This window comes from Euleptes europaea, chromosome 17 (genome assembly GCF_029931775.1).
Source record: "Euleptes europaea isolate rEulEur1 chromosome 17, rEulEur1.hap1, whole genome shotgun sequence".
NCBI lineage: Eukaryota > Metazoa > Chordata > Lepidosauria > Squamata > Sphaerodactylidae > Euleptes > Euleptes europaea.
The window spans coordinates 34,450,303-34,477,878 of NC_079328.1; the positions used below are offsets into that span (position 1 = coordinate 34,450,303).

General features: G+C 42.1%; 1 protein-coding gene across 1 annotated transcript in view; it reads right to left on the reverse strand.

Moving 5' to 3' along the window:
- Window positions 1-13,892: 13,892 nt before the first annotated feature.
- CDH11 (cadherin 11) overlaps window positions 13,893-27,576 on the reverse strand; it is a 31,847-nt gene continuing 18,163 nt past the window's right edge. The window contains exons 7-11 of the mRNA XM_056862972.1: window positions 25,926-26,062; window positions 24,068-24,189; window positions 22,682-22,799; window positions 14,781-15,026; window positions 13,893-14,548 (exon numbers count right to left, since the gene is read on the reverse strand). Coding sequence (XP_056718950.1) covers window positions 14,052-14,548; window positions 14,781-15,026; window positions 22,682-22,799; window positions 24,068-24,189; window positions 25,926-26,062 — 1,120 coding nt within the window. The 3' untranslated portion in view covers window positions 13,893-14,051. The remainder of the gene's footprint in view (window positions 14,549-14,780; window positions 15,027-22,681; window positions 22,800-24,067; window positions 24,190-25,925; window positions 26,063-27,576) is intronic.

Here is a 27,576-nt window from a genome sequence, read left to right on the forward strand (position 1 = left end):
GAGGGGAGGGACTTCAATGCCATAGAGTTCAATTGCCAAAGCGGCCATTTTTCTCCAGGTGATCTGATCTCTATCGGCTGGAGATCAGTTCAATTAGCAGGAGATCTCCTGCTACTACCTGGCAGTTGGCAACCCTATAAGTGGGGCTGAGAGAGTTCTAAGACAGCTGTGACTAGCCCAAGGTCACCCAGTTGGCTTCATGTGTAGGGGTGGGGAAACCAACCCGGTTCACCAGATTAGGGTCCACCTCTCTAAAACACCGCTCTTAACCACTACACCATGCTGGCAAATGCCAGCCAGGAAATCGCTCCATCATGCTAGAACCAGCTGAATACACACTCCCACCTGTTACCACTGAGGATTTATGAGGGAGGGGAGGCAGTAATGGGCCCTTTTATTATGTTTGGATCCAGGTCTTGCTGAGAATCCAGTTCCCCAGGCAGCATTTTGTATTACATTTTAGCTGGTATTTGCATTAGATTTCAAGCGTTGTAAGCTGCTGTGGGAACCATTTTTGGGACTGGAAAATAGGACAAAAATACAATCAATTAATCAGTTCTTTCAGGAACACATTAGGCCCAGGAATGTTTCCAAAAATTTCCTCATGTGACCTTCTGCACAGTTTTCGGTGCTCCAAATCACCCAGGTGTATTTTTGAAGTGGAAACATGAATGAGGAATTATTTACAGGGTGCTCTGGACATGCGAGCTGTTGCTGCTTGATGTCCCTTCGCTTAAGTCACGTCTCCCCCGTTACATTACTGATATTCACATCTGTGCATTGATTAAATGGTGCAAAAAAGCAGTGTTGGAGGGGTTCTACGTAGGATTGTGTCAGGATTCTTTTTGTGTGGTGTTTAACAGTGCTCAAGGGTGCACGATTGTACAAAAAGAAGCTTAATGCAAAAAAGAAAGCTCGATGCACAAAGGGGTTTAACGCATGGTCAATTTGTCTCGCCTTTGTGCCTTAAAAGTAGCTAATTCCCGTGGTCTAAACTCATGACTGTCTGAGGGCAGCACATCGGACCCACCTTAGACATGATTTAAGCAAAAAAAAAAAAACACACCAAGGGGTTTAACGCACGGCCAATTTGTCTCGCCTTTGTGCCTTAATAGTAGCGAATCTCCATGGTCCACACGCACGACCGTCCAAGGGCTGCGCATCGAACCCACCTTAGTCACGAATTAAGGCAAAAAAAAACAGTTAAGCAATCCCTGGTTTCTAGCGATCTTTTCTGTGCTAATCCGCTACTTTTTTTTTATTTCGCCACATTACCGGAACGTTTACGTGTGTGTAATGACCCGACTAGCTCGCTACTAATGCTCCTTACTGGTCTCCTCCGTCTCGCCCCCTTTCCTGCGCGAGTAATTGCCGCTTCCGGTCTCCCGTCCCGCCCCCTTTCCTGCTCAAGCAATTGCCGCTTTTCCCGCCATTTCCCATCAGTCCTCTTTCCATCGCCGTATTGGCCATGCGAGGGTTGAGACGATGGTATACCGGAATGCTGGTGTCCCAAGAAAAAAAAGGGGGAGAATCGGCCTTTGATTGGATAACCCCTCAGCCAATCCTTGGGCAATGACATGGCGGTCACTCCACTACTATCCCACATTAAATGGGTGGCTCAATCTCACAGGGAGCCTCCAGCAGCTACTTGCTTCGGACTTATAGTGGGATGGACTAGCGTCATGCGTTTGACTATCCAGTCTCGGAATAAAATATTGTGAGATAAGGGAGGAGCGAACCAAGAACATTCTCTGCCCATCCATTAATCCCCAAAAAGAAGCTTGATGCAATCATCAAGGGTGATCACAACAAGGTAACTGCTTGCAATGTTTAAGTCCATGCATAAATGTGTTTATCAATTAGTGCAGGCCATGGCATTCTGGAATTAATTTTAGAAATTCCTCTAATAAATCCTGAATTACTAATCATTCCATTCTCAAGTAGGGTTTCCAGGTCTCCCCTGGCTACTGGAGGGTAGGATTGACATATCCAGGTTGGGAAACTCCTGGAGATTTGGGGATGGAGCCTGGGGAGGACAGGGACCTCAGTGGGGTACAATGCCATAGAGCCCACCCTTCAAAAGCATCCATTTTCTCCAGGGGAACTGATCTCTGTAGTCTGGAGATGAGTTGTAATTGCAAGAGATCCCTGGAGGCTGGCAACCCTCAAGCTTTCATTGAACCTCTCTCAGTAATTAAAACCTTCTCTTGAATTTCATAGTGTATCAGTCATGGAGAGAAAACAGTGACAAAGTTTAGAGTAGTAACATAGAACATCTGCTCCTACCATATAGCTCCCAAATAGCTTTCACATGACTTGTGCCATTTGTCACCTGTCTTGAGACTTGTTAAGGTAAAGTTCCCCTGTGCAAGCACCGGGTCATTCCTGACCCATGGGGTGACATCACATCCCGACGTTTACTAGACAGACTTTGTTTATGGGGTGGTTTGCCAATGCCTTCCTCAGTCATCTTCCCTTTACCCCCAGCTGGGTACTCATTTTACCGACCTCGGAAGGATGGAAGGCTGAGTCAACCTTGAGCTGGCTACCTGAAACCAACTTCCATTGGGATCGAACTCAGGTTGTGAGCAGAGCTTGGCCTGCAGTACTGCAGTTTACCACTGGCATTAGTAAATAATTTAGAGGTACTCTGATAGTTTTATTATTCATTCATTCATTTATACCCCACATTTCTCCCCACTGGAGACTCAGAGCAAATTACATTGTTCTCCTCTCCCCCATTTTACCCTCACAGCAACCTGGTGAGATAGCTATGGCCAAGAGAACATGACTGGCCCAAGGCCAACTAGCCAGCTTTCATGGCAGAGTGGGGATTCAAACCTTGGTTTCACAGATCCTAGTCAGACACTCTAATCACTACATCATATTGGCTCAACTGCAGCTAGATTGAAATACCCAGACAATAATCTCAAGATATGTATTACCTGTCAGTGCATTTCACACATGATGCTGCAAATAGAGCGCTCTGAAAATTAACTTACCTGTTAATAATTCTTAAACTCCCAGTTTTTGCAAATTGCTGATTTGTTTGCAATTGAAAAGAAATAGTATTTTGAGTGTATTTGCACGTGGACAATTGGTGGCATTCATCCTTTACATACACAGCGGACCATAGCTCCTGTTACCTCATGGTTAGAATTGAATGGGTTGCTTGCTGGGGTTGACAGGAACTGAAATTTTCTTGGCCTTCCGATTCAGTATGGGAGGCCACAGAACTTCCAATTGCAATACATTGTGAGTGGTTTTAAGTGGAGTGTGGAGGTATTGGGTGGTGGAATGTGGCTAATTTTAGGTACAGTTGACCACTGGTATGCTACCCCCACCCTAATAAATTCAGTAGTTCACTGTGCATTGTTTTGGTATTATTCCATCAAAATGATTTTTTTCCATTATGAGATGCTCTCATTTTACCTGGCCTGCTACACACTAGGGTTGCCAACCTCCAGGTACTAGCTGGAGACCTCCCTCTATTACAACTGATCTCCAGCCGTCAGAGATCAGTTTACCTGGAGAAAATGGTTGCTTTGACAATTGGACTCTGTGGCATTGAAGTCCCTCCCCTCCCCAAACCCTGCCCACCTCAGGCTCTACCCCAAAATCCTCCCTGCCGGTGGCGAAGAGGGACCTGTCAACCCTATTACACACTTGTGAAAAAAATCTGTTCGTCCTTCGATTGAATTAAAAGCAGCCAAGTCCCTCAGTTGTTCTAATGTCACAAAATCCTTTGATTTCAGAAGGGTTTTAATCGGTACAGAACTCTGAGGATTGGATTGTCATTCACACCTACCTCAGCTGCCTACGCTGCCGAGAAATTCCAGGTTGTCAAAGCAAAAGCTGGCAATCTGAGTATGGAGGAACAGAGTCATATGGCACAAAGCTATTTGCATTAGTTGTATTAACAGAAGCAATGACCTTTACACACTCCAAAAGCCGCCATATGGGCCCCGGAGCACAGCGACACTTCGTCAAGCGAAAACCTTTCAATCGTTTCGAACAGGGGAGGAATATCTAATTCGATGATCGTGTTGGAACAAAACTGACTCAGGAAACCCAAGCTTCAACACACATGCGTGCTCCTTGGTTATTAAAAGAGCCACCAAAATTTGAGGGATCCAAGCATTTGCGTTTTCCAGGTTTCCTTTTTTTTGAACACAATGTTCGTCTCAGATGTTGGCCTATCAGTTCCTGAGGATGGGAAACAGATGGTTGGTAGTCAATTCCACCAAGAATCCAAATTAAATCCATTGGCTTGTTCTTACTTGAATTAATGAAAGTTGAATAATATGTGCTGGCAGTCTGTAAAGCTCCTATGATTTTTGGCAGTGTGAGACGATAGTGCGTTAAGTCCACATATGGCCAACCTCATCCCTGGTAAAATTCCATCAGCTTCAAAGGGGTAACTGCAGGGATGAGTTTGAATTCCCCAATGTTTCTTTCTCCTCCTTGGCCTTTCAGATTCTTGATATTTTGACAAGGCCTGCTTGAGATGACCCAGTCATAATTTCTACTTGAACCCTCAACGAGTTATTGTTCACTCTTTTATTTTGACAATACTAAAGAACAAAGCCTATGACTGCTATGTCCTCTTTGGTGTTCCTCCTGGTCAACTAGTTGGTCACTGTGTGAATCAGGATGCTGGACTAGATGGACCACTGGGATCTTTTTATGGTCTTTTCATTCACAAACTGATGTATGTCACATGTTTTCTCTGCATTTGATGACTTCATGCCTGCCAGCAGACTATGTGGCCCAATGGGATTGGGTTCACAGTTGAGACGATTCAGTCTCTTTGGTCCCTAATGACCAATTCAGTGGACTTTGCCATTCTCAAAAGATATTTATGATATTTATCAAGCAGCCCTTAGGTATGGAAAGCGGAAGGTAAGTATTCAAGTACCAGTTTGGGCATGATTTTAACTATTAGTTCAGAAACATATTGAGGATTCTGCTGCTCCATCATCAACATTTGTTAGTGAAAAATCTGATTCTGGGTATCAGTAACAATTTTACCACTGAATTTTACCACTGAATAGGCAGATTATGGATATAGCAATGCCCTTGGTCTCATGAAAGAAGTTCTCCCATGAGTGGTCAGACTCCTTCCAAAAAAGGAAGGGAATCTCTTTATCTAGCCCTTGATGTGAATCCCAGCTTATGTCAGGTGACTCCATTTCACAGAATGTAGAAACAGTTAAACGCCTGGCCCAAAGAGTTCTTTCACAGGGTCATTTCAAGCATTCATGGTGGCTGAAGTGGTACAGTCCTTTAAAAAAATAGTTTTATTGAAGTATGCAGAATATTAGAGAATATACCAAAATATACAAAGAAACATAGTACACAAAAAAGAAAGGGAAGAAAAAGAAAAGAAAAAGTGAAATATAAAATAATACACAAACCAACTTCCAATTCTCCTCATACAGAACAGAATATTATACATTATCTCTTTTGTGAATAACACTTTAGTTTTATCTGTTTTTACTTTAATTATTATTTAGCTATTTTGTCTTACTTTCACGCATGCTGAATACCGTAATGCACTTTCAATCCACCTTCAATCCACTTTGCAGCTGGATTTTACTGTGTGAAATGGCAAAATCCACTTGCAAACAATCGTTAAAGTGCGTTGAAAGTGCATTATTTGGCATGTGTGAAAGTGCCCTTAGTCTATAGTTTAGTAAGTTTAGGTTCTAAAACCTAGGGACATTTTTCTATCCCTTAAATACTGATTTGTATATATTGACCATACCTTCCAATCTATATTAAAGTCAGAAACCCAGCTATCTTCTATATATATACTTTACTTGGCTGTCTTGGCCAACTCCATAACTTTCTGATGCCAGGACTGTAGCACTTCAGGTTTTACCTGATTGAACATAAAATAAACACTTTGAATTCAAATATTGACACCTCCCCCTCCTCATTTAAAAAGTGCAATTATCATTTTTATTCTCTCTGTAGGTGTACAATATGAATGTGAAGAGTATTATTTCTCTGGTCCATAAGTCTTGACTTTGATGGGAACACTTTTCATCTCCACCCCCTGGACAGTCTTCTTTCCTTGTTCTTCATGGCCTGTTAGTCTTTGACGTCTTTAAAGAGAATATTACTGAAGGTGCCAGTCATAGATGGGGTTTTTTTGTGGGGGGGGGGAGTAGAGTCGTTTTTATTTCTGATCTCACAGACATCGGGAATCAGGTGGCTGCAACGTGCAGATATTATTGAACACAGCTTTAAAAAAAATATTAGGACGCTAACGGAAAGTGGAAGTTAACACAGTATATTGCTAGTGCCAAGAGCTATTTTTGTTTTAATGCAAAGGTCAAGCAAAAAATACATACATCTTGTGCATACAAATGAATGCCAGTCAACAGTTCCATGTCAGCCACTGAACAGGATGTTGAGATGTCCAACGGACAAAAAAAAAAGAGAGAATCTGAACCAGTCATGGGGAGTGATAAAACTTACTAAGGCTAGGGTGGTATCACAGAATGTAAAGGTTGTTATGAATGTTTCATATTAAATGATCTAATGACGTTTGCCATGTGTGCTTGCTGTTAATAATAGCATGGCTCTTCTGAGCTTGGAGGGAAGGGGACGGAGGTTGGCAGGCAGGGGAGGCTGCAGTTGGTGGCAAAATTGGAGATGACAAGGGGGAAAGTCTAATGCCAAAATGGGATTTGCTCTCATTGTCTCTGGCTATGGTCTGAAGGCACATGATGCACCTACTCTATTGAAGCAGATCTGGATCTGGGCTGCTCAGCATTAGGACACTGCCTATGTATGCTGCCTTAAGGGCCATAGAACTGGGGTCTCCAACCTTTCTGAGCCTGTGGGTACATTTGGAATTCGGACACGGCATGGCGGGTACAGCAACAAAATGGCTGCCCCCAAATGGCTGCCCAAGGAGGTGGAGCCAGCCACAAAATGTTTGCCACAGGTGAACTTCAGTAACATAGTGTGGATCCCTGTGATGTGGTGGCAGCTGCTGCCAAAGCAACATTTTAAAAAATCTGCACAATTCTCCAGTGGCCAATCAGAGGCCTTGCTGTGCCCCACTCACTTCCTAAAAACACTTGGCAGGCACCAGAAAAGGGGTTGGTGGGTGCCACGATACCCACAGGCACTATCTGGGGAACCCTGCAATAGAAGGTCTGTGGTGGCAGCAATGGGTATAGGCTTCCCCATTGCCATAGCTGATGTAGTCTGAGTGGTGACTATGACACTGCCAGTGCAGCAGGAGTCACTTGGCATAGCTTGCTCCTCAGTGCCAATGACCCTCCGGGGTAGCAGCTCACTGGGAACTTTTCCAATTATCTAAAAGGCCAGTTCACCCTTTAGGCTGACAAAAGGGATGAGGTGGGGGGTGCTTGTTCAAAAATGAAAAAAGGGCCTAAATCGTCCTTGGAATCAAGGAAAACTTCCATACCATTTATATAGTGCCTTTAGTCAAAGCAAAGCACTTCACGTGCATTGTCTTGTTTAGGGCTGTCAAAAAAAAAAATTCGGTACAGTTCGGATTCGGCCGAATTTGACCCTTGTGGGTTCGCTACGTGCCGAAGTCCGAACTCCCCCGCTTCGGATCCCCGGTAATTCGGGGGGATCCGGAGTTCGGGGGAAAATTCGGCCCCAGCGCGCCTTCAGAGGGATTCCCTGAAGGCGCGCGGGGGCCCTTTAAACTGATCTGAGCCTCCCAGCTGGGAGGCGCAGATCAGTTTAAAGGGCAGCCCGCACCTTTCAGCGGGCTCCGCTGGAGAGGCTCGGGCTGTCCTTTAAACTGATCTGCGCCGAGGCTCAGATCAGTTTAAAGGGCAGCCCGAGCCTCTCCAGCGGAGCCCGCTGAAAGGTGCGGGCTGCCCTTTAAACTGACCTGTGCCTCCCAGCTGGGAGGCGCAGGTCAGTTTAAAGGGCAGCCCGCGCCTCTCCAGCGGAGCTCGCTGAAGGGGGGCGGGCTGCCCTTTAAACTGATCTGTGCCTCCCGGCCGGGAGGCACAGGTCAGTTTAAAGGGCAGCCCGCGCCTCTCCAGCGGAGCCCGCTGAAAGGTGCGGGCTGCCCTTTAAACTGACCTGCGCCTCCCAGCTGGGAGGCTCAGATCAGTTTAAAGGGCAGCCCGCGCCTTTCAGCGGGCTCCCCTGAAGGGAGGCCGAATTTGCCGAATTTATTCGCGAACTCCCGAACTCGCTGAATTCGGCCCCCCCGGTTGCCCGCCAGTTTTGAGTTCGGATCCGTCCGAACAGAAAATCACTGAATCAGGGGAAATTCGGTTGATTTTCAGTTCGGACCGAACCGAATTGACAGCCCTAGTCTTGTTGTGATCTCTGCTAATTTTATTCCAGCCATGGTAAAGGTTGGAATCCTCCTCCACTTGCAAATATACTCATTTGTTTATGTTAGAATCCATCTCTTTCCGCCATAGCTAGAGGGAATGTATTAGATCTCTGATGGCATACGTTGCTTAGCATGGTGTAGTGGTTAAGAGCAATGGACTCTAATCTGGAGAACCGGGTTTGATTCCCCACTCTTCCACATGAGCGGTAGACTCTAATCTGGTGAACCGTATTAGTGTCCCCAATCCTCCACATGAAGCCTGCTGGGTGACCTTGAGCTAGTCACAATTCTCTTAGAGCTCTCTCAACTCCACCTACCTCAGAATATGTCTGTTGTGGGGAGAGGAAGGGAAGGAGATTGTAAGCAGCTTTGAGACTCCTTAAAGGTAGACAAAAGTGAGGTATAAAAACCACTTCTTCTTCTTCTGCATCTGTGTGTAAGAAAGTCTATGCATGCTGGCTTTATGAATGAAACTGGGTACCCGAATAAATAGGGTTTAAAATACACGTTGATCTGTATATGAGCTGAATGTAAAATGAGAATTACTCAACAAACATAGAAAGAAAAATCAAGTCTACCACTGTACATGCAGTCAATGAAATTAGTGAACATGGCCTTGGTCTCTAAGCAATTGGGGGAAAAACCCGCCTCCCTCACACACACAGGTGATCTTTCCAAAAGACTGTTGGTTGGAAGTAGTCTGTTCTTAAGTGGTGAGATAGAATCCACAGTAAATAATGTATTTGATGTATGCAGCTTCATTTTCTACCCAGCGATACAATATGACACAATAAAAGAGCTAACCACAAGAATGGAGCGTGCAGATGAGACAGCAGAGTTGTGTGCCAATGAAGCTTGTTCAAAATCCTGGCTAATTACAATGGTACATATTCCCATTCACTGATTAATTCCACCTTGACTCCTGATTTGGGCAAACCATAGTTTGACGGTATGTCTGAGTCGGCAAATTGTGCTTCCTCTCCAAGCTGGAATTGAAAATCACGTCAAACTGTAGTTCCCTATTATGGTTTGGAGTCTGTGCACAGAATATAGGTTTGCCAACCAGATGGTGAACTAGAACATCAGTGACAGAATTGGAATGCACAAAGAGAAGGGAGAAGGTTAATCTGATACTCCGACCAATGTTTGCAATCCAGCCGAGCCGTCAATTTTCTTTCTGAGTTAGCATATTTGTTTGTTAAAATGCCACATGAAGCATGGAGGTATAATCAAGAAGTACCTTCTCTTCTTTATGGAATCGTCTTAAGCAATATTTGCAGTGAATTTGGAAGCTCTTACAAAAGATCTGTAATATGTTGCAGAGGCTAAAAGTATTGAGAAGCTCCAACCTTGGAGAGGTGGTTTCCAAACAATCCCCAATGCAGCTCTTCTCAGAAGACTGCATTGACACACTATTGTGATGAATATAGTGCCACACATACTGGGGAGGCATAACATTGAGGAGGAAGGTAATGTTTTTTTTTTTTAAAAAGATTCCCAACAATGATTTAAATTTACAGTATTGAAAGCCACATCTTGTTTTCTGAAAACCGAGCGAAGCGCCAGGATTCTCTATTACTCTTACATTCTGATTTATTTGATTTGTTGAGTTCTGAAGAGCACCTGCTTGGCATGCAGAAGGATCCAAATTTGACTCCTGTCTTCTCCAGTCAAAGGATTTGAAGTACCAAGTTTAGTGGGGGGGTGGGAGGAACCCTTTTATTTCTGAGATCTTGGAGAGATGCTGTCAAACAAAATAGACACTACTGAACTAGATGAACCAACAATCTGGTATAAGGCAGTTTCATATTTTCATGTATGTTTACTAGAGAATGGTTATGGTGGCGAGGCAGCAGGGAGACATTTCTAAAAGCATGAAAATGTTAACATTTGAACATGCACATTATAGGCTAGTTTTATAATATAGTTATATTGAAATGTGTGAGATTGAAGGAATTCCTTGTAAAAACATTTTGGAAAGCCTTATATAAGCAAAATTAAACTGTTTGTAATGTCATGAATGCCTTTTCCATGCGTGTAGAAGGCCCTGTCTTTCCAGCTGTTGTAAAAGATTCATAGTATAGATTCAACTAGCTTTTTCAATCTCTTTCGATTTCTCCCCTTGCTACAGAACCTATCCTGCAAAGTTGTTGTCAATGCAGGTCCCATGATCCCCAGCACAGCTTTTTTGGGTGGTAAAAGGGGACCCTTCCTTCCTCTTGCACCAGCAGAAAATCTGATCGGATACAACCCCATGACCTTCAGAGCTTGTTCCTATGTTGTACCTAACATGTTGTGTGTATGAGTTCTTCAGGTTTATAGATTACATTGGAATGGTTTGTCATAACAATAAGGCACCCTTTATATATACAGCTTGACCAAAATGTTCCCATGGAACCACGGTAAAGGCTTCCTTTCACCCATGTGGTATTTTTGATTGTATATTTAGCATACAAAGCAAAGAGAACACCTTCCCAAAGTGCTGGACATGACTTCCATCATATTTGAATCATAGTCACAGAGACCCACATGGGAAGAATGTCTAATATCAATCTATGCTGTTGTGTAACCAGCCACACAGAGGGCATCAATCTCGTTAGCTGAGGTATGTATAAAAAGGGTCAAAGTATAAAAACAAAGATAAATAGCTCTGATCAGTCAATGGGGAATCCAATTCCCAAGTTCTTTGGAGTAAAAAAAAACTTTTGTGTGGCTTACATTCAGTAAATGATGCACAATTTCATTGATTTTGAAGGTATCATCAGCAAAGTTTAAAAAGAGGGACTCAACAAAATCAATCAGCTAATCTTTAATATACAGGAACAACATTTTGGGGGAAAGTAAATCCATGATTGGATCCTAAATACCATCAGTGGAGCTCCACCGAGGGCACAGAACTAAATCCCCCCAAAACACTGTTCCTGGGGAACAGGATGTTAGGAACAGTGTAGGCAATGAAGTGGGAATAGGCAAAAATCACCCCTTTCTTCTGTAATGGAAGTGTCTTCTGTCAACAGAATTTAAAATAAAAAGACAATACTAGCAGGAAAAGTAAATTTATTTCCAAACTTATAAGAAAAGGGGAGGGACTACATATGCTAAAAAAAAAAAAACCCAAATATTTAAAATTATAAAAAAGTAGTTTCTTTGCCTTTAAAATTAAACAGAAACATGTAAAAAGTATTAAGGTTTGCCTAATAATGCAGTCAAATGTACATTAGCAACTTGATGTCAAAAAGTATTGTCATAATGAAGATGACGGTGGTGATGACACTTTGAACAGGAGATTTACTTTTCCTCTACATTGATTGCTATTTTTTTAAAATTTTAAATTCATATTGAAGAAATGTGCAAATATAGCAAAATAGTCTTTGGATTATAAAAATAGAAAAACAACAACAGCTAAAGAAATCTGAACTAAACGTGGAAATATATAGAACATATTGATCCATCTATCTACTAATATATCATATTAAGATAAGACATGGTATAGTAGTAACATTTCCCCTCATACTCATATAACTGGGGGGGAAATCCATCAAATATTAGGACTATAATGGCAAAAACCAAATATTCTGGGTTGGATTCAAACTACCATCAATAGAGTTCCACTAGCAAAATAGAACTTTTCTGACTCCATTCTCCCGTTGCAGACCACTGAATTCCTCTAAATACTCGTCCTGGGGGACAGATGACCCTTAACAGTTTGAGTATGACAAAGGAGTCAGCAAAGTGAGTGGAAGTCAGTAGAATCCCCACCTTGCACTGGAGAAAGTGTCTTTTGCTTGCAGGGGAAAAAAAAAAAGTTTGGATCCAACCCATTCTCTATTTAGTAAATTTAAATTAATAGCATACAAAACTTCACACTACCGAAAACAAGGCAAATTTCACAAATTTTGGCAATTGGCATTCTTAACTTTATAATGGATTGCCCCCTCCCAAACCTCCTGTAAGACAATAAAAAATATGTTTTGCTGCCTGTGTAGCCTCACCTTATATTGCATTTGCAGACCTCTAACCTTTCCCTACTGGTTATTTTAAATTTAGCATCTTTACATTTGTGCCCAGATGCTGAACACATAGTTGTGAACAACCTGTTCCATTGTCTAAACTAATTCGGAACTTATCTATAGATCCTTTTCTATTCTTCAATTAAAAGCATACATTACAAAAAAAGAAAGAAAAGAAAATGAACCATTGCTATGTTTTTTCTTGTTTTAAATAATAACAATAAAAAAAACCTAGATGATACCACTTCAGCAAACTAAATACTACTTACATTTCAATGCCAAAATTAATACACATCTTAGGGTAAATAGTTGGGTACAAAATTTTTAGCAACCTAAAAGTGGATCAGACCCAGAATTCAGTCTCTTTCAACCCACAGAATCCTAAAACGGATATTCTACTTAATAAGCATGGAGGAAATTATAAGTTCAGACCATGCCTGTGCATTATAATGCCATTTATGGAAGCCAGTGGGATTATGAAGAGGTAAGATACATGCGTATAACATGGTAGTACTTAAAAGAAGAAACTGAACTGAATCCAGAGCACACTCATTCAAGCTGCTACTGTGCTCTTGAATCAGCCATAAGCTCTATATAGACTTTACAGGTGTTTCCCTTAAAAAAAAATCCCCATACACATTCAAAAAAATGGTAATTTAAATAATCACTTAACAAGACAGTTTTAGCAACAAACACATAACAAATAGGGCTATTAAAAGGTCAGACTGGTAGCTTCAAGAGATACATATGTAAATATAGCATTGGGAACAACACTTTCCCTTTAATAAACAAAAGCGAGAATTAAAAAACGAATCCTTTTTTTTATTTCAAAGTCCGCTTCGTATATTGAAGCCCATATTAAAGCAACAGTACAATGTTCATAAAATATAAGTGTGATGTAACATTTTCTTACATGTCAGAATACTGATATTTGTATGTATACTAAAAATAAGAACTTTAAAATTGTACAAATAGATACATTTAAAAATGACATAGAAATAGGGCCCCTCCCACTGCAACAAGACAGAGTTTTTTTTAATATATCTGGCACGTATTAGATTAAGATGAAAGTATAAGCAAAAAAGATTTACAAGAGTCAGCAGAAACAAGTTGGATGCTCAAGAGACAAAATTGTACATTGTCCTGTACATACATCATATGTGTTTAAGCTGGCTGAATATTATATATTTCAAGTTTAAAAATGCACTACGTAGGGAGTGTCCATAGTTTAAGGCGAAATTACAGCTCCGTACTGTGATCCTTTCTAATTCGTGGAAGCTTCTTTGACATAAAAGACTTAGCTGTTCATAATACACACAAACAAACAGAAAATAATAAAGAAAAGAAAAAAAGATTGCCCTCGGTTCTCAGATGACTTTTAGAATTTTCCCTTTGCTTAAATATTTTGTATTTCACAAGTGGTTATTTTTTCCCCCTTCTAGTGAAGTCGATAACCAACTTCTGTATTTTGCCTTTTGCGAGAAAAGGTACTTCACAGTATTGACCACTTTTTATGTCCTTTGTTTCCCTTCTTGAAGCGAAAGGACCCTCCCCCGTCTCTGCCATCCCTAAATGCGTTCTACGAACCTTTCCTTATTTTATTTTAAAAAATACCTGCTTACATTTTTTTTCCTCTGATTTTTTTTTCCAGAACATTAGACACAGTTCTTAAGGCCAAATTCGAAATGTTATTGTTAAGAATCGTCTTCAAAAGTGTCTTTGGAGCCATATAAGTCTGCTAGTTTCTTAAAACGAGGTCCCCAGTTTTGTAGATAGTCATAGTCCAAATCGGAATCCGTCGTCGCTGACTCTAAAGAGCTTAGTGAACCGGCCACTGAGCCCCTCCCTTCGTAGCCATAGATCTGGATAGAGTCGTAGGGCGGAGCTGTCGGATCGTTATCGGCTTCATGTATTCTTGTGTTGATAAAGTCATCAACGTCCACACTGTTTGGAGCAGGCCGAAGCCCTGGCCTGGGCATGTATTGATACTCGGGCTTTATGTCTTTGCGAGGAATGAATCCATTGATGCCATCTGGGTTTTGCAACGTTGCAATGTCAAAAGCTTCGGTATCTTCCTCCCCGCCCCCTTCGTCATCATAAGTGATAATGTTCTCTCGTACATCTTCTTCCTCAAAGACAATGAGGGGCTCTTTCTTTTGCCGTTTCAGTGTTACAAATAACACTACAATCACTGATGAGGGGGAAAAAATAAGAAGTTTAACTATTTATTTGCTTATTAAGACCTAATAGATTGATAATGATCTCCTTGTATTTTAGGCACATCTTGGAATCATGTATGGCGTCAGACCCATTGATTTAAATGTGTATCTCATTGAATTGTGCCTCCTGTGGTTCAGTCCTTTGGGATGGAAGGGGAAGTAGGGGAATCTAAAGGATAAATAAAATGCGGAGGCTTTCCTTACCTAACAAAATCACGATGCAAGCCAGGATTGCAATTAAAGCCCCAGTGCTAAGTCCTGCATTAAGGGTATAGGCTTCAGCATTGCATAACATCCTTTCACCATCACAGCCGCATACTCGGATCGTGAGCGTGTTGGTGCTGCTCAGTGGGGGGTTCCCACCATCATTTATCACAATGGGAAGAAGGTATAAATCCTGCACCTGTCGACTGAAGCTTGTGCGTCTCGCGATAATGCTCGCTGAGTTATCTGTTGGAAATAAGACAATCATTATTCCTGTCTTGTCCTTTTCCAAAAAGAAAATTATGCTTGTCCTTTTAAACAAAATCTCCTCTTTGCTTAGTGACATGGCAGCTCTTTATCACTGTACACGCTATGGCTATCTTTGGTTACTTGAGGGTGAATTGCAATATTGAAAAGAATTCACATCAGTTGAAGGCTGAGTCTGAGCTGATAGTGTTTGTGGTTCACTCTCTAGCTCAGAAGTGGTGACCTGGAACAGGATGCCCCTGCCAACCCCCTAGTTGTAATGAATAGTTCATGGCCTTTTTAAAGGCTTCATTCCTTCTTGAATGGTTCCATCCAATCAGGTGTCATGTAGGGGCACGATCATGATGCTCTGTGGCCAGTCTGATCTTGCTACGTACCAATATCCCTTTGGGCAAATAATGCCCATTTTGAATGATTTTAGCTAATTAAGGATCATCCACATTCTCCGTGTTTCACACAGACCCCCCAAACTGCTACACAGCTTGGCAACTGGCGGCAGGGTGGGGGGCAGGGACATGGTGTGGGCAGCAGCTTCACCAGTGCAGTGATATCACTTCCAGGGACTACTTGGAAGCAACAGTGGTAGCTCTAGGAATTGCCACAAACTCTATCATAAACTCTTATTACTGGAAATTCTCTGGTACCTGTTGTTTCCGGTTATTCACCAGAAGTGACATTATTGCACAGGCAGTGCGGGTGAGATTAACTATTTTTTATATTTATTTTAATTTTAATTTTTTCCCAATGGGAACTCACAGTGGTGGATCCCAAGCCCTGACTGGGGGCTTGGCATTGCTAAATGTCTCCCTCTTCAGAGACCAACCTTCATTGATGCACCTCTTTGGCTAAATTTCAAGTTTCCTTTTCTGTATCATGGCCTCATTCACTGCCTTAATGGCATTCACGTTTTTGCTTGTTGCATAATTATATGATTGTGAGGAAATACCATCTCCCAAGGGGAGCTAAAACATTTATTCATAAGATGTAGCTCACTCTTCATACAACACTGTCAATGCACTATTTTTTTTAATGCCTGGTGTTTACTGCAGTACAGATATAAATTAGGAGAGATACAAATCTCCAAATAGTTTGAGATTTGCAACAGACAATCCCCAGAGACCTAAAATTGGCTATAGATCCCTGGTGTATCTCTGTGGTATGTTTCAGATAGAGATTATTATCTCTATTTTGTAGTTTACATTTTTGGAACTCACAGGGGAAAAAAAGATGTTTTGGGCAGCCAAACCTCATTTCAATACAGTTCTGAATGGAAACAAATCCATAATACACAAATACAGACTCAATAGTGGGGGTCTAGGAACTGGGAGGCCAGTGTTGAACACATGAAGCTGCCTTCAAATAAATCAGGCCATCAGAATCAAGGTCAGCATAGTTTGATTGGCAGTATGATGATTGGCAGGCTCTCTTTAGGCAGTGGTCTTTCCTATCACCTACTACCTGAATTAGAGATAGGGTTGCCGGTGGGGAAGGGGGTCTTACCAGCCACACATTGAAGCCTAGGCCGCGTCGCGTCACTGACAATGTAGGAGAAGCTGTTTTATTACAGAATTCTACGCAAATACCAGAGCGCCCCCCAGGTTGTTGTCATTGTGATGACATCACTTCTGGAAGTGATATCAACACTCCAATGACAACGAGGCCTAGGCCTCAATTTGCAGCTGGTAAGACACCCGCCGGCTGGTTGAACTGCGCCGGGAGAGGGGGCCCAGAGTGGTGGATCCCCCACCTCCGGTGGAGTCTGGCAACCCTAACTAGAGATGATGGGACTGAACCTGGGACCTTCCATAAACCAAGCAGATGCTCTACCACTCAGCCACAGCTCCTCCTCAAATGCAATTGTGCAAGCATTCATGGGAAACTAAGTTTTCCCATGATTCTTGGGTACGATGCGGCCATTACAGACTGTGAAAAGTAAGTAGATTTAAAAGTCTCCGGGGGGGGGGGGCATTATTTGAGGTAGAGTCACCAAATTCACAGAGTAGCTTCACAAGACTCTCATTGCATGAACCCTGTCGTCAAGTCAAGTCAAGTCAAGTCAAGTCACCCTCCTCCATAGAGAAGCATTGTAGATTTTACCATACTTCTCTATAAAGGAGGGGGGACCCCTTCCGGACCCCATAAAATTGGACCCCCTGACCCAATCTTAACCAAATTACAGGGTTCGTGCAAGGAGAGTCCTTTGAAGCTACCCTGAAAATTTGGGAATGCTACTTCCAAAAATGCCACTACAGGAGCTTCTAAAAAAAATCACCATAGACTATAATGCACCCGAATTTTTTCAACAAACTTGGAAATACCCCTTTACCAGTATGGGTATTCGGCTTATTCCGAGTTTACCAACAAAAATTGAGCCCATTAAACCCGAATCTGAAATGTACTGATTTTTTTTTTTGTACAACCCTATGGGTGACCTTAAGCCAGCCACTCTGTGTCAGCTAGGGTTGCCAGGTCCCTCTTCACCACTAACAGGAGGTTTCTGGGGCAGAGCCTGAGGAGGGTGGGGTTTGGGAAGAAGAGGCACTTCAATGCCATAGAGTCCAATTGCCAAAGCGGCCATTTTCTCCAGGTGAACTGATCTCTATTGGCTGGAGATTAGATGTAATAGCAGGAGATCTCCAGCTAATACCTGGGGGTTGGCAACTCTAGTGTCAGCCTAACCTCAGACTCAGGGTGATTATGAGGATAAAATGGAGCAAAGGGAGAACTATCTGTGCTACCCTGCATTTCTTGAAGGAACGGTAAGATGGAACTCAAGACGGTCGGACCAGAACCAACGGGTTGAAATTAAATCAAAAGAGTTTCTGTCTAGACATTAGGAAGAATTTTCTAACAGAGCGGTTCCTCAGTGGAACAGGCTTTCTCGGGAGGTGGTAAGCTCTCCTTCCCTGGAGGTTTTTAAGAGGTTAGATGGCCAACTGTCAGCAATGCTGATTCTGTGACCTTAGGCAGATGATGAGAGGGAGGGCATCTTGGCCATCTTCTGGTCACTAGGGGTGTGGAGGGGGGAGGTAGTTGTGAATTTCCTGCATTGTGCAGGGGGTTGGACTTGATGGCCCTGGTGGTCCCTTCCAACTCTATGATTCTATGATTCTAACTCAAAATAATAACAATAATGAGCCCCAAAGTTCCATGCCACGTAAGTGCCACTACTTCTAAACATATCCCTCATCTTTCCGGAAGAAACACAGATCTACCTTAACATCGTTTTCCCTAAATGCACTGTTGCGTTTCCTCCTTTAAAGGGATTTGGGGCTTCGTTTCCAGGGGTTCAAATATTCACTCCACTGAAAAAAAACAGGGCCTGCATATGAGGTGACAAAATGCAAGATTCCACGCTGACTTTTAACTGTGGTGCCCTTCACGTCACATGCTCGCTCAGGGGAAAAAAAAATCAAAAGTATAATGACGTAAATGATAGCGCTAAATGGATCTTTAAAAATTCACCTAAATTTAGCTGTCAAAATAAATAGACTCCCCTCCATCTTTATATTTTCAGTGTATTTCATTTGGCAGGCATCAGAGCTATTAATCACTTGAAAGAAATGGCATATATTCAGACATTATGTCACTGGGCAGGATTCCAACGAAGTCCTAGAACTAAATCTGGCACAACATATAAGCTAATTCCTAATACTGTCATTTCCTCAGACTTTATTTACTGTTTTAAAGAGGCGGTTGTGAGCCAAACAGTATTGCGATTTTTTCCCACCCTTGGTGTGTAATTACAATCACAAATGTGGTCATTTTATCAGTACCATGATTGCATTTTGTTTTATTTTAATTTTGGGGATGGATCCCTCAGAACCCTTCTGACAATGGGGTTGCTTTCCTTCAGTGGAAAGTAGCCTTCCATTGACACAGACACACTTTGAGGAGAACACTTCTGTTAGTAGAACAGAATTGTGGTGTCCAGCCCTTCGTTTCTACTAAAGTACTCTGTGAAAAGTGTTTTTTTTTTTTTTAAATTAGCCTGTTTAGAAGGGGGGCACAGTCAGAATCAATTAACACAGCTTATTTAGATAGCCATCCTAGGCTGGTCTACTAAGAATCCTCTTCATTAGAGCTTTTTCCCAGGGAAGAGTTTTTAGTTTTTTAAGGGATTTTAAATCTAAAATGTTGTTTCTGGAGGAAAGAGGATCCTCAGGAATGACACAAGGGGCAAACTGGGGGAATTCCAGCTCTCCTTCCATTAGTGGAAAACTTGGTCTGGATCCAACCCATTAGAGCGCTGAAAGCCAGAGAGCACCTATTGTGACATTGACTCAGTGCCGCACAGTTTGCTATAATTTATTTCTACTAGTTCCAGTGTTCCAGGTCACACCCTGACAAGGAGGGCACAGCTTTTTCATGCAAGCTTGCCAGAAACTGAAGGGTAAAGGAAAACTAGCAAACAGCGGTCTTGAGTTTTGAATGACCAATCCATGTTGGATGACTTTTAAATATTTCTCATGATCTTTATGCAGGACTGAATTCCTAAAGTCATCAAGAAATTAGAATCGATGCCAAATACGCAGAAGAGAGCGCCTATTAACGTGATACAATGTGAGTAAACACTCAATGGGAAAGTAATGTGGTGCTTTATCACAGCATGAAACCAGCCATTATCTCATGTTTTCTATAGGAAATACAGTGGGGCCGGAAAACCTGGTGACACCATTGACTACCAATCAGATGTAGAATGCTACTTTTGGAGGGCAGAAGCCAAGGATTAAGGCAATATGCGATTACTTTTCGGGGATGGGTAGAAACTCTGTTTTGTGATGTATTCTCTTTCAAACTTCTAGAACTGGCCTACACAGTGGGGTTTTCTTTAACCGGTTACTTCCATTAATAAAGCCACCCCCTACTTTAAACTAGAAAATTCCCTAAGAGAAAGAGGAGGCATGATACAAAGATTACACTGATTTACAAATTGGGGGGTGGGGGAGAGAATGGAATGGAAGATATTTGACTTGCAAATTGTGAAGCACTCTGTCACAGGAAAAAGGTTACTAGCTTATAGAGTTCCTGGTTTTTGCATTGGCTTCTACTGCTTAATCATTTATAAACTAGGGCTGGCAAGTTCCCCTGGCTACCGGTGGGGGATAGGGGGGTAGGGTTGCCAGATACAGGTTAGGAAATTCCTGGAGATTTGGAGAGGGAGCCTTGGGAGGACAGGGACTTCAGTGGGGTGGGTCGGTGGGTGGTTCAATGCCATAGAGTTAGGGTTGCCAACCTCCAGGTGGTGGCTGGAGATCTTCCACTATTACAATTGATCTCCAGGCGACAGAGGTCAGTTCAGCTGGAGAAAATGGCTACTTTGAAAGGTGGACTCTATAGCATTATACCCCACTGAAGTGCCTCCCCTCCCCTCCCCAAACCCCACCCTCCTCAGGCTCCACCCCCCCAAAAAAGGTAAGGGTCCCCTGTGCAAGCACCAGGTCATTCCTGACCCATGGGGTGACATCACGTCCAGATGTTTACTAGGCAGACTTTTGTTTACAGGGTGGTTTGCCAGTGCCTTCCCCAGTCATCTTCCCTTTACCCCCAGCAAGCTCCAGGTATTTTCCAACCTGTAGCTGGCAACCCTACATAGAGTCCACCCTCCAAAGCATCCATTTTCTCCAGGAGAACTGATCTCTGTAGTCTGGAGATAAGCTGTAATTCTGGGGGATCCCTAAGTCCTGCCTGGAGGCGGGCATCCCTATTACAAACACACACATAAAGAATTAAATTAACTGTGCTTCAGGGGGCTTTCCGCCCCTCGGTGTCTCAAGTGGCTGGGAAGATGGGTAAGAGAAAAGAAGACACAGTATTACACTTCTTTTCAAAGTTAAATTTGGATGACTTAAAATATAATCTGCGACATCAATTTCAGTTTCTTCCTTCAGACTCCAAACAAAAATTCATTGGGGAAAAAGTTGCTTTGGCTCGTGTGGCAGTTGTCTATGGGCGAAAACGCACGGTCGCTTTATCCTCCTTTAATCCCTGTTTCAGCCAGGATTCAGCCTGGATCGAACGCATGCGTTTCGCCTAATGTGGGTTTGATCCTGGCTAAAACAGGGATTAAAGGAGGATAAAGCGACCATGCGTTTTCACCCTATGACTGCCGTTTTGTACATAGGCTCCTGAACTCCAATTTGTCTCAAAGGCAGAATTAAGCCCTGCTCTTGTCTCCTCTATCAAAACCAGCAGGACACAACCCTCCCCACAACAGACACCCTGTGAGGTAGGTGGGGCTGTGAGAGCTCTAAGAGAACTGTGACTAGCCCAAGTGGAGGAGTGGGGAAACCAACCTGTTTCACCAGATTAGAGTCTACCACTCCAAACCACCACACTTAACCACTGCACTATGCTGGCTCTTAACTGTGCCTCAGGTGGAGTGGAAATTCGGGAGTGGATTTTGGAACACTTTCTGGATCCTACTCCAGGCACATAGAAAGGTGTCTCTGCGTATGCTCCGAGGCCTTTGGCAGAATTAGGGGGCGGGAATGTCAACAGCAACAATGCAAGGTGAGTGGATCAAGACCATCTGGGGCTGCTGTATACCCACCAATCATACCCTTCTAAAATAGGAACTTGCCAGAAAGCTGGTAATGATAGCACAAGACTAGAACCAGACAGACATAGGTTGAAATATTCATTCAGCCACACAGTTGCCAAAAAGCCAGTGATTACCATATCAGACTTGGGTGATTGGACTGATTTAGATTCAGATTCTCACTCAGACACGAATTTCGTTAAATGACTGAGGGGCAATCACTGCTCTCCTTCCCCCTCAGCCTAAACTGCCTCACAAGGAAAAAAATGGAGGAGGGGTAAATCATGTATCCCCCCTATGCTCTTTAGAGGAGAGGAAGGATAAAAGGGTAGTAAGTAGAAAGGAGCAGTATACCCCCCAAAGATCTTTATGGTCATCTGATAACAACGTACTGGTGGTCCCATACATCAGACATATTGGGATAAACTGGCAAAAAATGGATTTTACTATATTAGTTAATGAGTTATAGAAATAAGTTTAACTTTTTTAAATTTTACTGTTAATAAAGTAAGTTTAAAACTGTTTAGTTACCCGCCCTGAGCCGGCTTCAGCCGGGGAGGGCGGGTTGTAAATCACAAAATAAATAAATAAATAAAATGTTTTGGAAAGATTTTGGAAAGAATTCTTCCTTGATGAGATTCTGTCGTTTCCAGCCTGGATTGCTGTTGAGGTAGAACTCTGCCTCAGTTCTTGGTGATTTTTCTCCCGCAAGTTTACTCAGTTTCCCCACAATCTGAAAGGAACAAGCAGAGCACAAGAGAGCTTTGCCTCCCTTTCGTTCAATCCAACTCAAGAGCGGACACCTTGATTTCCTGAAATTGTAGTGGCCGCTGAGGTTTAATGAAGAAAAATGGTGTGAATTATTATGTTTTTCCTGTCCATGCAGGCAACACCAGTGCATTTATCATATAGATGTTATAGGACATGGACTTATCTGGGGGAAAAATGCTGGAGAGCATGCATTTAACAAATACCTCTGATCTTCGCTCTTTCAGCCCCAGCCAGTCACGAACGGCTAATGAAAGAATTGTTCTATGACATGATAACAGTCATTTAGTTCACTCCATCTGGTACAGTGCATCTTAGTACAAACCTCGGTTATCATGGAGAGTAAAATTAGGATTGTGGATAATTTCGGGCGGCAAACTAAAGATAAATCTTGGGCCGTTGGCTGTATCGTCCTTGTCCTCTGCCGTAATTGTAATTAATGGCTGTAAAAGAAAGGCATTTGTAAGCACCTAGCATGGTTACCTTTTTTGTAAATGGATTCCTGAAAGTTAAATTGAAGGGAACATTGTTTAATTTTCTATAAACTATAAATTGTGACTAGGGTGGCCAGCTCTGGGTTGAGAATAGGGTTGCCAGGTCCCCCCTGGCCACAGGTGGGGGGATGGGGGGTAGGGTTGCCAGATCCTAGTTAGGAAACTCCTGGAGATTTGGGGAAAGAGCCTGGGGAGGACAAGGGCCCCAGTGTGATACAATGCCATAAGAGTCCACCCTCCATAGCATCCTTTTTTTTTTTTTTTTTACTCGAGAGCTGATCTCTATACTCTTGTTTGTGGACTTCCTAGAGGCACCTGGTTGGCCACTGTGTGAACAGACTGCTGGACTTGATGAACCTTGGTCTGAACCAGCAGGGCCTTTCTTATGTTCTAGAGATGAGCTGTGATTCCAGGGGATCCCCAGGTCTCACCTGGAGGCTGGCATCCCTAATTGGGAAACTCCTAGAGATTTGGTTTTGGAGCCTGGGGAGGGAGAATGTAGATGTCCTCCATACACCATTCTCATGAGCTGATGATTACATGAAGGTGGGAGGTGGGTCCCAAACACTCATCCTGTCCCCCTTCTTACATGTGTCAATCAAATGTGCAGAAGTTTATGTTTAGAGAGCCAGAATTTTATTCTCTTGCTGGATTGGCATATTATTTAGAAAATATCAGTGCTGCTGCCTCCCCAAGGAATCTGTCTAAAGCAGCTTACAAAAATAAAACATAAAAAACCCATAAAAGTTGACAAAACCTAGCATTAAAAAAATACAGGGCATAAAATACTGTGTAGCATACACCGACAGGCTAAAAGCACACTATAAACATGTTAACAGAGCAAACCCCGTAATTAAAAGCCTGGATAAAAAAAGAAACATTTTGGCCTGTTGCCTAAAACACTGTAGTGTAGGTGCCTTATGAGCCTCAAGGGGAAGGCCAATCCAAAGTCGAAGTGCCACTACTGAAAAAGCCCTGCCTCTGGCCACCACCCACCTAAAAACCTTGACCGCAAGGCCTTCCCAAAACATTACCCGTAGAAGCGGAAAGAAGTTAAAATACAGAATATATTCCAAATTCAAGTTCTTCGAAAAATTGTAAACTCACAGTGCTTTTTTTATTTTTAAAAAAAATGCTGAGAGGGTGTTTTGAAAAGTTTAACATTGTCCCAACTTCTCTTTCCCACCCAGAAGACAGACATATTTGGCTGAAGTTACCTCATTGCTCTGACGCTTCTCACAGACGGTGGTTTCATATGCATCTGAGAACTTGGGAGCATTGTCATTTACATCGATAACTCGGATCGCTACTGGGACTTTAGCTTCCAGATGCCGGTTATCTACAAACAGTTATGGGGGTGAAAGCCACAGCAACATGGAAGAAACATGCAAGGACAAAGTTAGAAATGTATGCTTTTATTTTGCCAGAATTATCACTGGTGGCTTTCATGGACCGTCTTTTCTCTTCCTGTTTTGACCTGGTTTCTTGTGCTATGTGAATGGTTATATTTTCTACCTCCTGATATTTCTGATCTCCCATTTATGAAATAATGCTCATTAGAAACTATCACAGAAGGATGCTTAGCCTGGGACACTCCAATATTAGTGACTGGGCCTAGCCCTCCTGGCAGCCATTTGGTGGTGGCACCACAATTCCAAAGATGGCCACAGATTTAACAAGGTTGGAAGAAGTCCATATTAGATTGTCTATCTCAGGGTCCCCTGACCTTGTTGAGCCTGTGGGCACCTTTGGAATTCAGACGCAAGGTGGTGGGCACAACCACAAAATGGGTGCCACAGAATGGCTGCCTCAAGAGGCGGGACCAGCCTCAAAATGGGTGCCGTTTTAGCATCTTTATGGAAAACCAACATAATACCAAAAATTGAGACCTGGATTGATAAAGCTTACGGATACATAACAATGGCACAATTAACTGAAACATTACAAAAGGATACTCAAAAACAAAATAGAGACAAATGGAAATCTTTCTATGAATGTATTAAAACCAAAAAATAACAATTAAACTCTATGAGCTACAGCAGGATTAAATTGGAGATCAAATCCACTCTGCTAGTAAGTTAATGTATTACTATATTCTATAAGGGGGTAGTACTAGGCATATCAATGTTGAACAATATTTATGTAATGTTTTTTCCCTTTTCCTTTTTTCCCCTTCTGTACCCCTATTTATTATTGAAAATCAATAAAAATATTTATTAAAAAAAAATGGGTACCGCAGCTTACTTTTAGTCACAGAGTGAAGATCTTTGTTATATGCTGCCTGCTGCTGCCAAAGTATCATTTCTAAAAATCTGCACAGCCGATCAAATCTCCAATGGCCGATCAGAAGCCTTGCTGGGCAAAAGCCCCATCTTCCCACCTTGCTAAAAATACTTGATGGGTGCCAGGAAAGGTGTCAGAGGGCACCATGGCATCCATACGATAAGCCAGTTTAGCTGCATACTGTGTCAACCCATCTATGGGCACAAGGGGACTACTTTTGGACCCCTGCCCTTCTCTCCCTCCTCCCTGAGATAGAGCTGCCTCTGACTTTTTTGCCTGAAGTGGAGGTGAATTTGGAGGTCTCTTCTCAGGGGAAATAAGGCATTTTAAAGGAAGCAAGGATTGTTTTGATAAGACTGCTAAAATATCTCAGGAGCATTGGCACATTTCTGTCCGGGGCCAAGAGATTCAGGTTGTTAGTCCAGGTATATTGTGGATAGCATCTGCCTTTAATCTGCATAATTGAGGAGTTCAGGGAAAAAGTGAAAAGTGACCTAGTATTTGTAATGTCAAGTTATATATATATATATATATATATATATATATATATATATATATATATATATATATATATATATATATATATATATATATATATATATATATATATATTGGGGGGGACGGGTTCTAGATCTACAGGTTTCTAACCGTGTACCTGAGGCAATTTTTGGTCAGACTAAACATAACTGAATAAGCTTTCTGTGTGTTGCCTTTCATAACACCAATATTTTGCACCCCTTTAAAAATATATATACATTATTTAAAAGCCATAATTTTCAGTAGAATACTCACGGATTTCAGCTGCAAGTACTGAAATATTATGCCAGGCTGTTTCTTCTCTGTCTAGTTTTTTTGCGGTTGTAATTGAACCATCTTCTAGGTTGATATTGAAATATCTGTCGGGGTCAGTGTGACGATCAATTGTATATCTAAAAGAGGACGCAAATGAAGTAATTAAAAGAGAATTATGCAGTGGCCTCAGTTCATCTGGTGTCTCCCAAACAGGGTATCACATATTACTTAAAAAAAAAAAAAAAAGTTTTGCGGCAGCACGCTTAGGAGATGGAAATTTTAATTAGACATACTAAATCACTTCTTGATGGAAAAGGATTTGCATTTCTTACTAATGCTTACAAACAGATACATAAGAGCAATTGTTTTCATACCAGGCTTCCTGTATTAGGAGGCATTTCTTAGGCGGAAACATACAAGAGACACAAGGCTACCACCATGTTTAGTTCTTTCCTCATCCCCCATAATGTAGCAACAACATTGTAAGTATTCCCCGGTTCTCTGCTACACATCATCAGTTACCATCAGCAGGGTGAGGAAATGCATGTGATATCATGGGGTAAGTGCTATTACACATATTCGGGCTTCAGGGAAAACTCAACACAGGGATGCCATTTTCAAGAGCAGCCTCGTGTTTCTGATCAGGTCTCAATCCGGCTTTATGTTAAAAAAAGTGTCCATTCTTTTAATTTGTATTTAGACGTATTATTTCCCATCTGACTTGAAATTCCCCATATCACCATTGTAGAACCAGCATCAGTACAACTGGCAAAATTATGTACTTGGTGATTTGGCAGATGAAAGAAGATTTTCTCTACCTTTGAGGAGTCTCAAAGCATCTTACAAATCACCTTCCCTTTCCCTCCCCTCAACAGACACCTTGTGATATAGATGGGGCTGAGAGAGTTCTGAGGGAACTGTGACTAGCCCAAGGTCACCCATCAGGCTTCATGTGTAGGAGTGGGGAAACCAACCCGGCTCACCAGATTAGAGTCCACTGCTCCTTGCCAATATACCATGCTGAAATGTTGCTAGTTCATTATGTTTTGTGCTACATGTGGGTTATTTTGAAAACTTAACAATAGAAGACCCAGGGCGAAAACGCATGGTCGCTTTATCCTCCTTTAATCCCTGTTTCAGCCAGGATCGAACGCATGCGTTTCGCCTATGTGCGTTCAATCCTGGCTAAAACAGGGATTAAAGGAAGATAAAGTGACCATGCGTTTTCACCTCCAGTTTGCTTCATGTGGGTTATTTTGAAAACTTAACACCAGAAGACCCAGATTGAGTGCAAAACTTGAGCAGATTATTACAGAGGTTGCCAGGTTTTATTTAGGTATTGAAAAGATATGTACTCTCATTCTTAATCTGCAAAGATTCACAAGGAAGCTTCCAGCCCAGAACAGGAAAAACAAATAATACAATGGAACCAATAACAACAATGACTATTAAAACAATTACATCATTCCTCAAAATCAGAATAAACCAGAACATGCAACTCAATAAAATGGCAATGAAAGATAATGAGAATCAAGCCAAAGATGAAAAGAAAAATCCAACATTTAAAAATAAAAGCAACCCATCACAGAAAAAAAATTGGCCCAAAGAGTGGTACCTACAACTGTTCAGCCAGGTAAACCGCTGCAGGTGT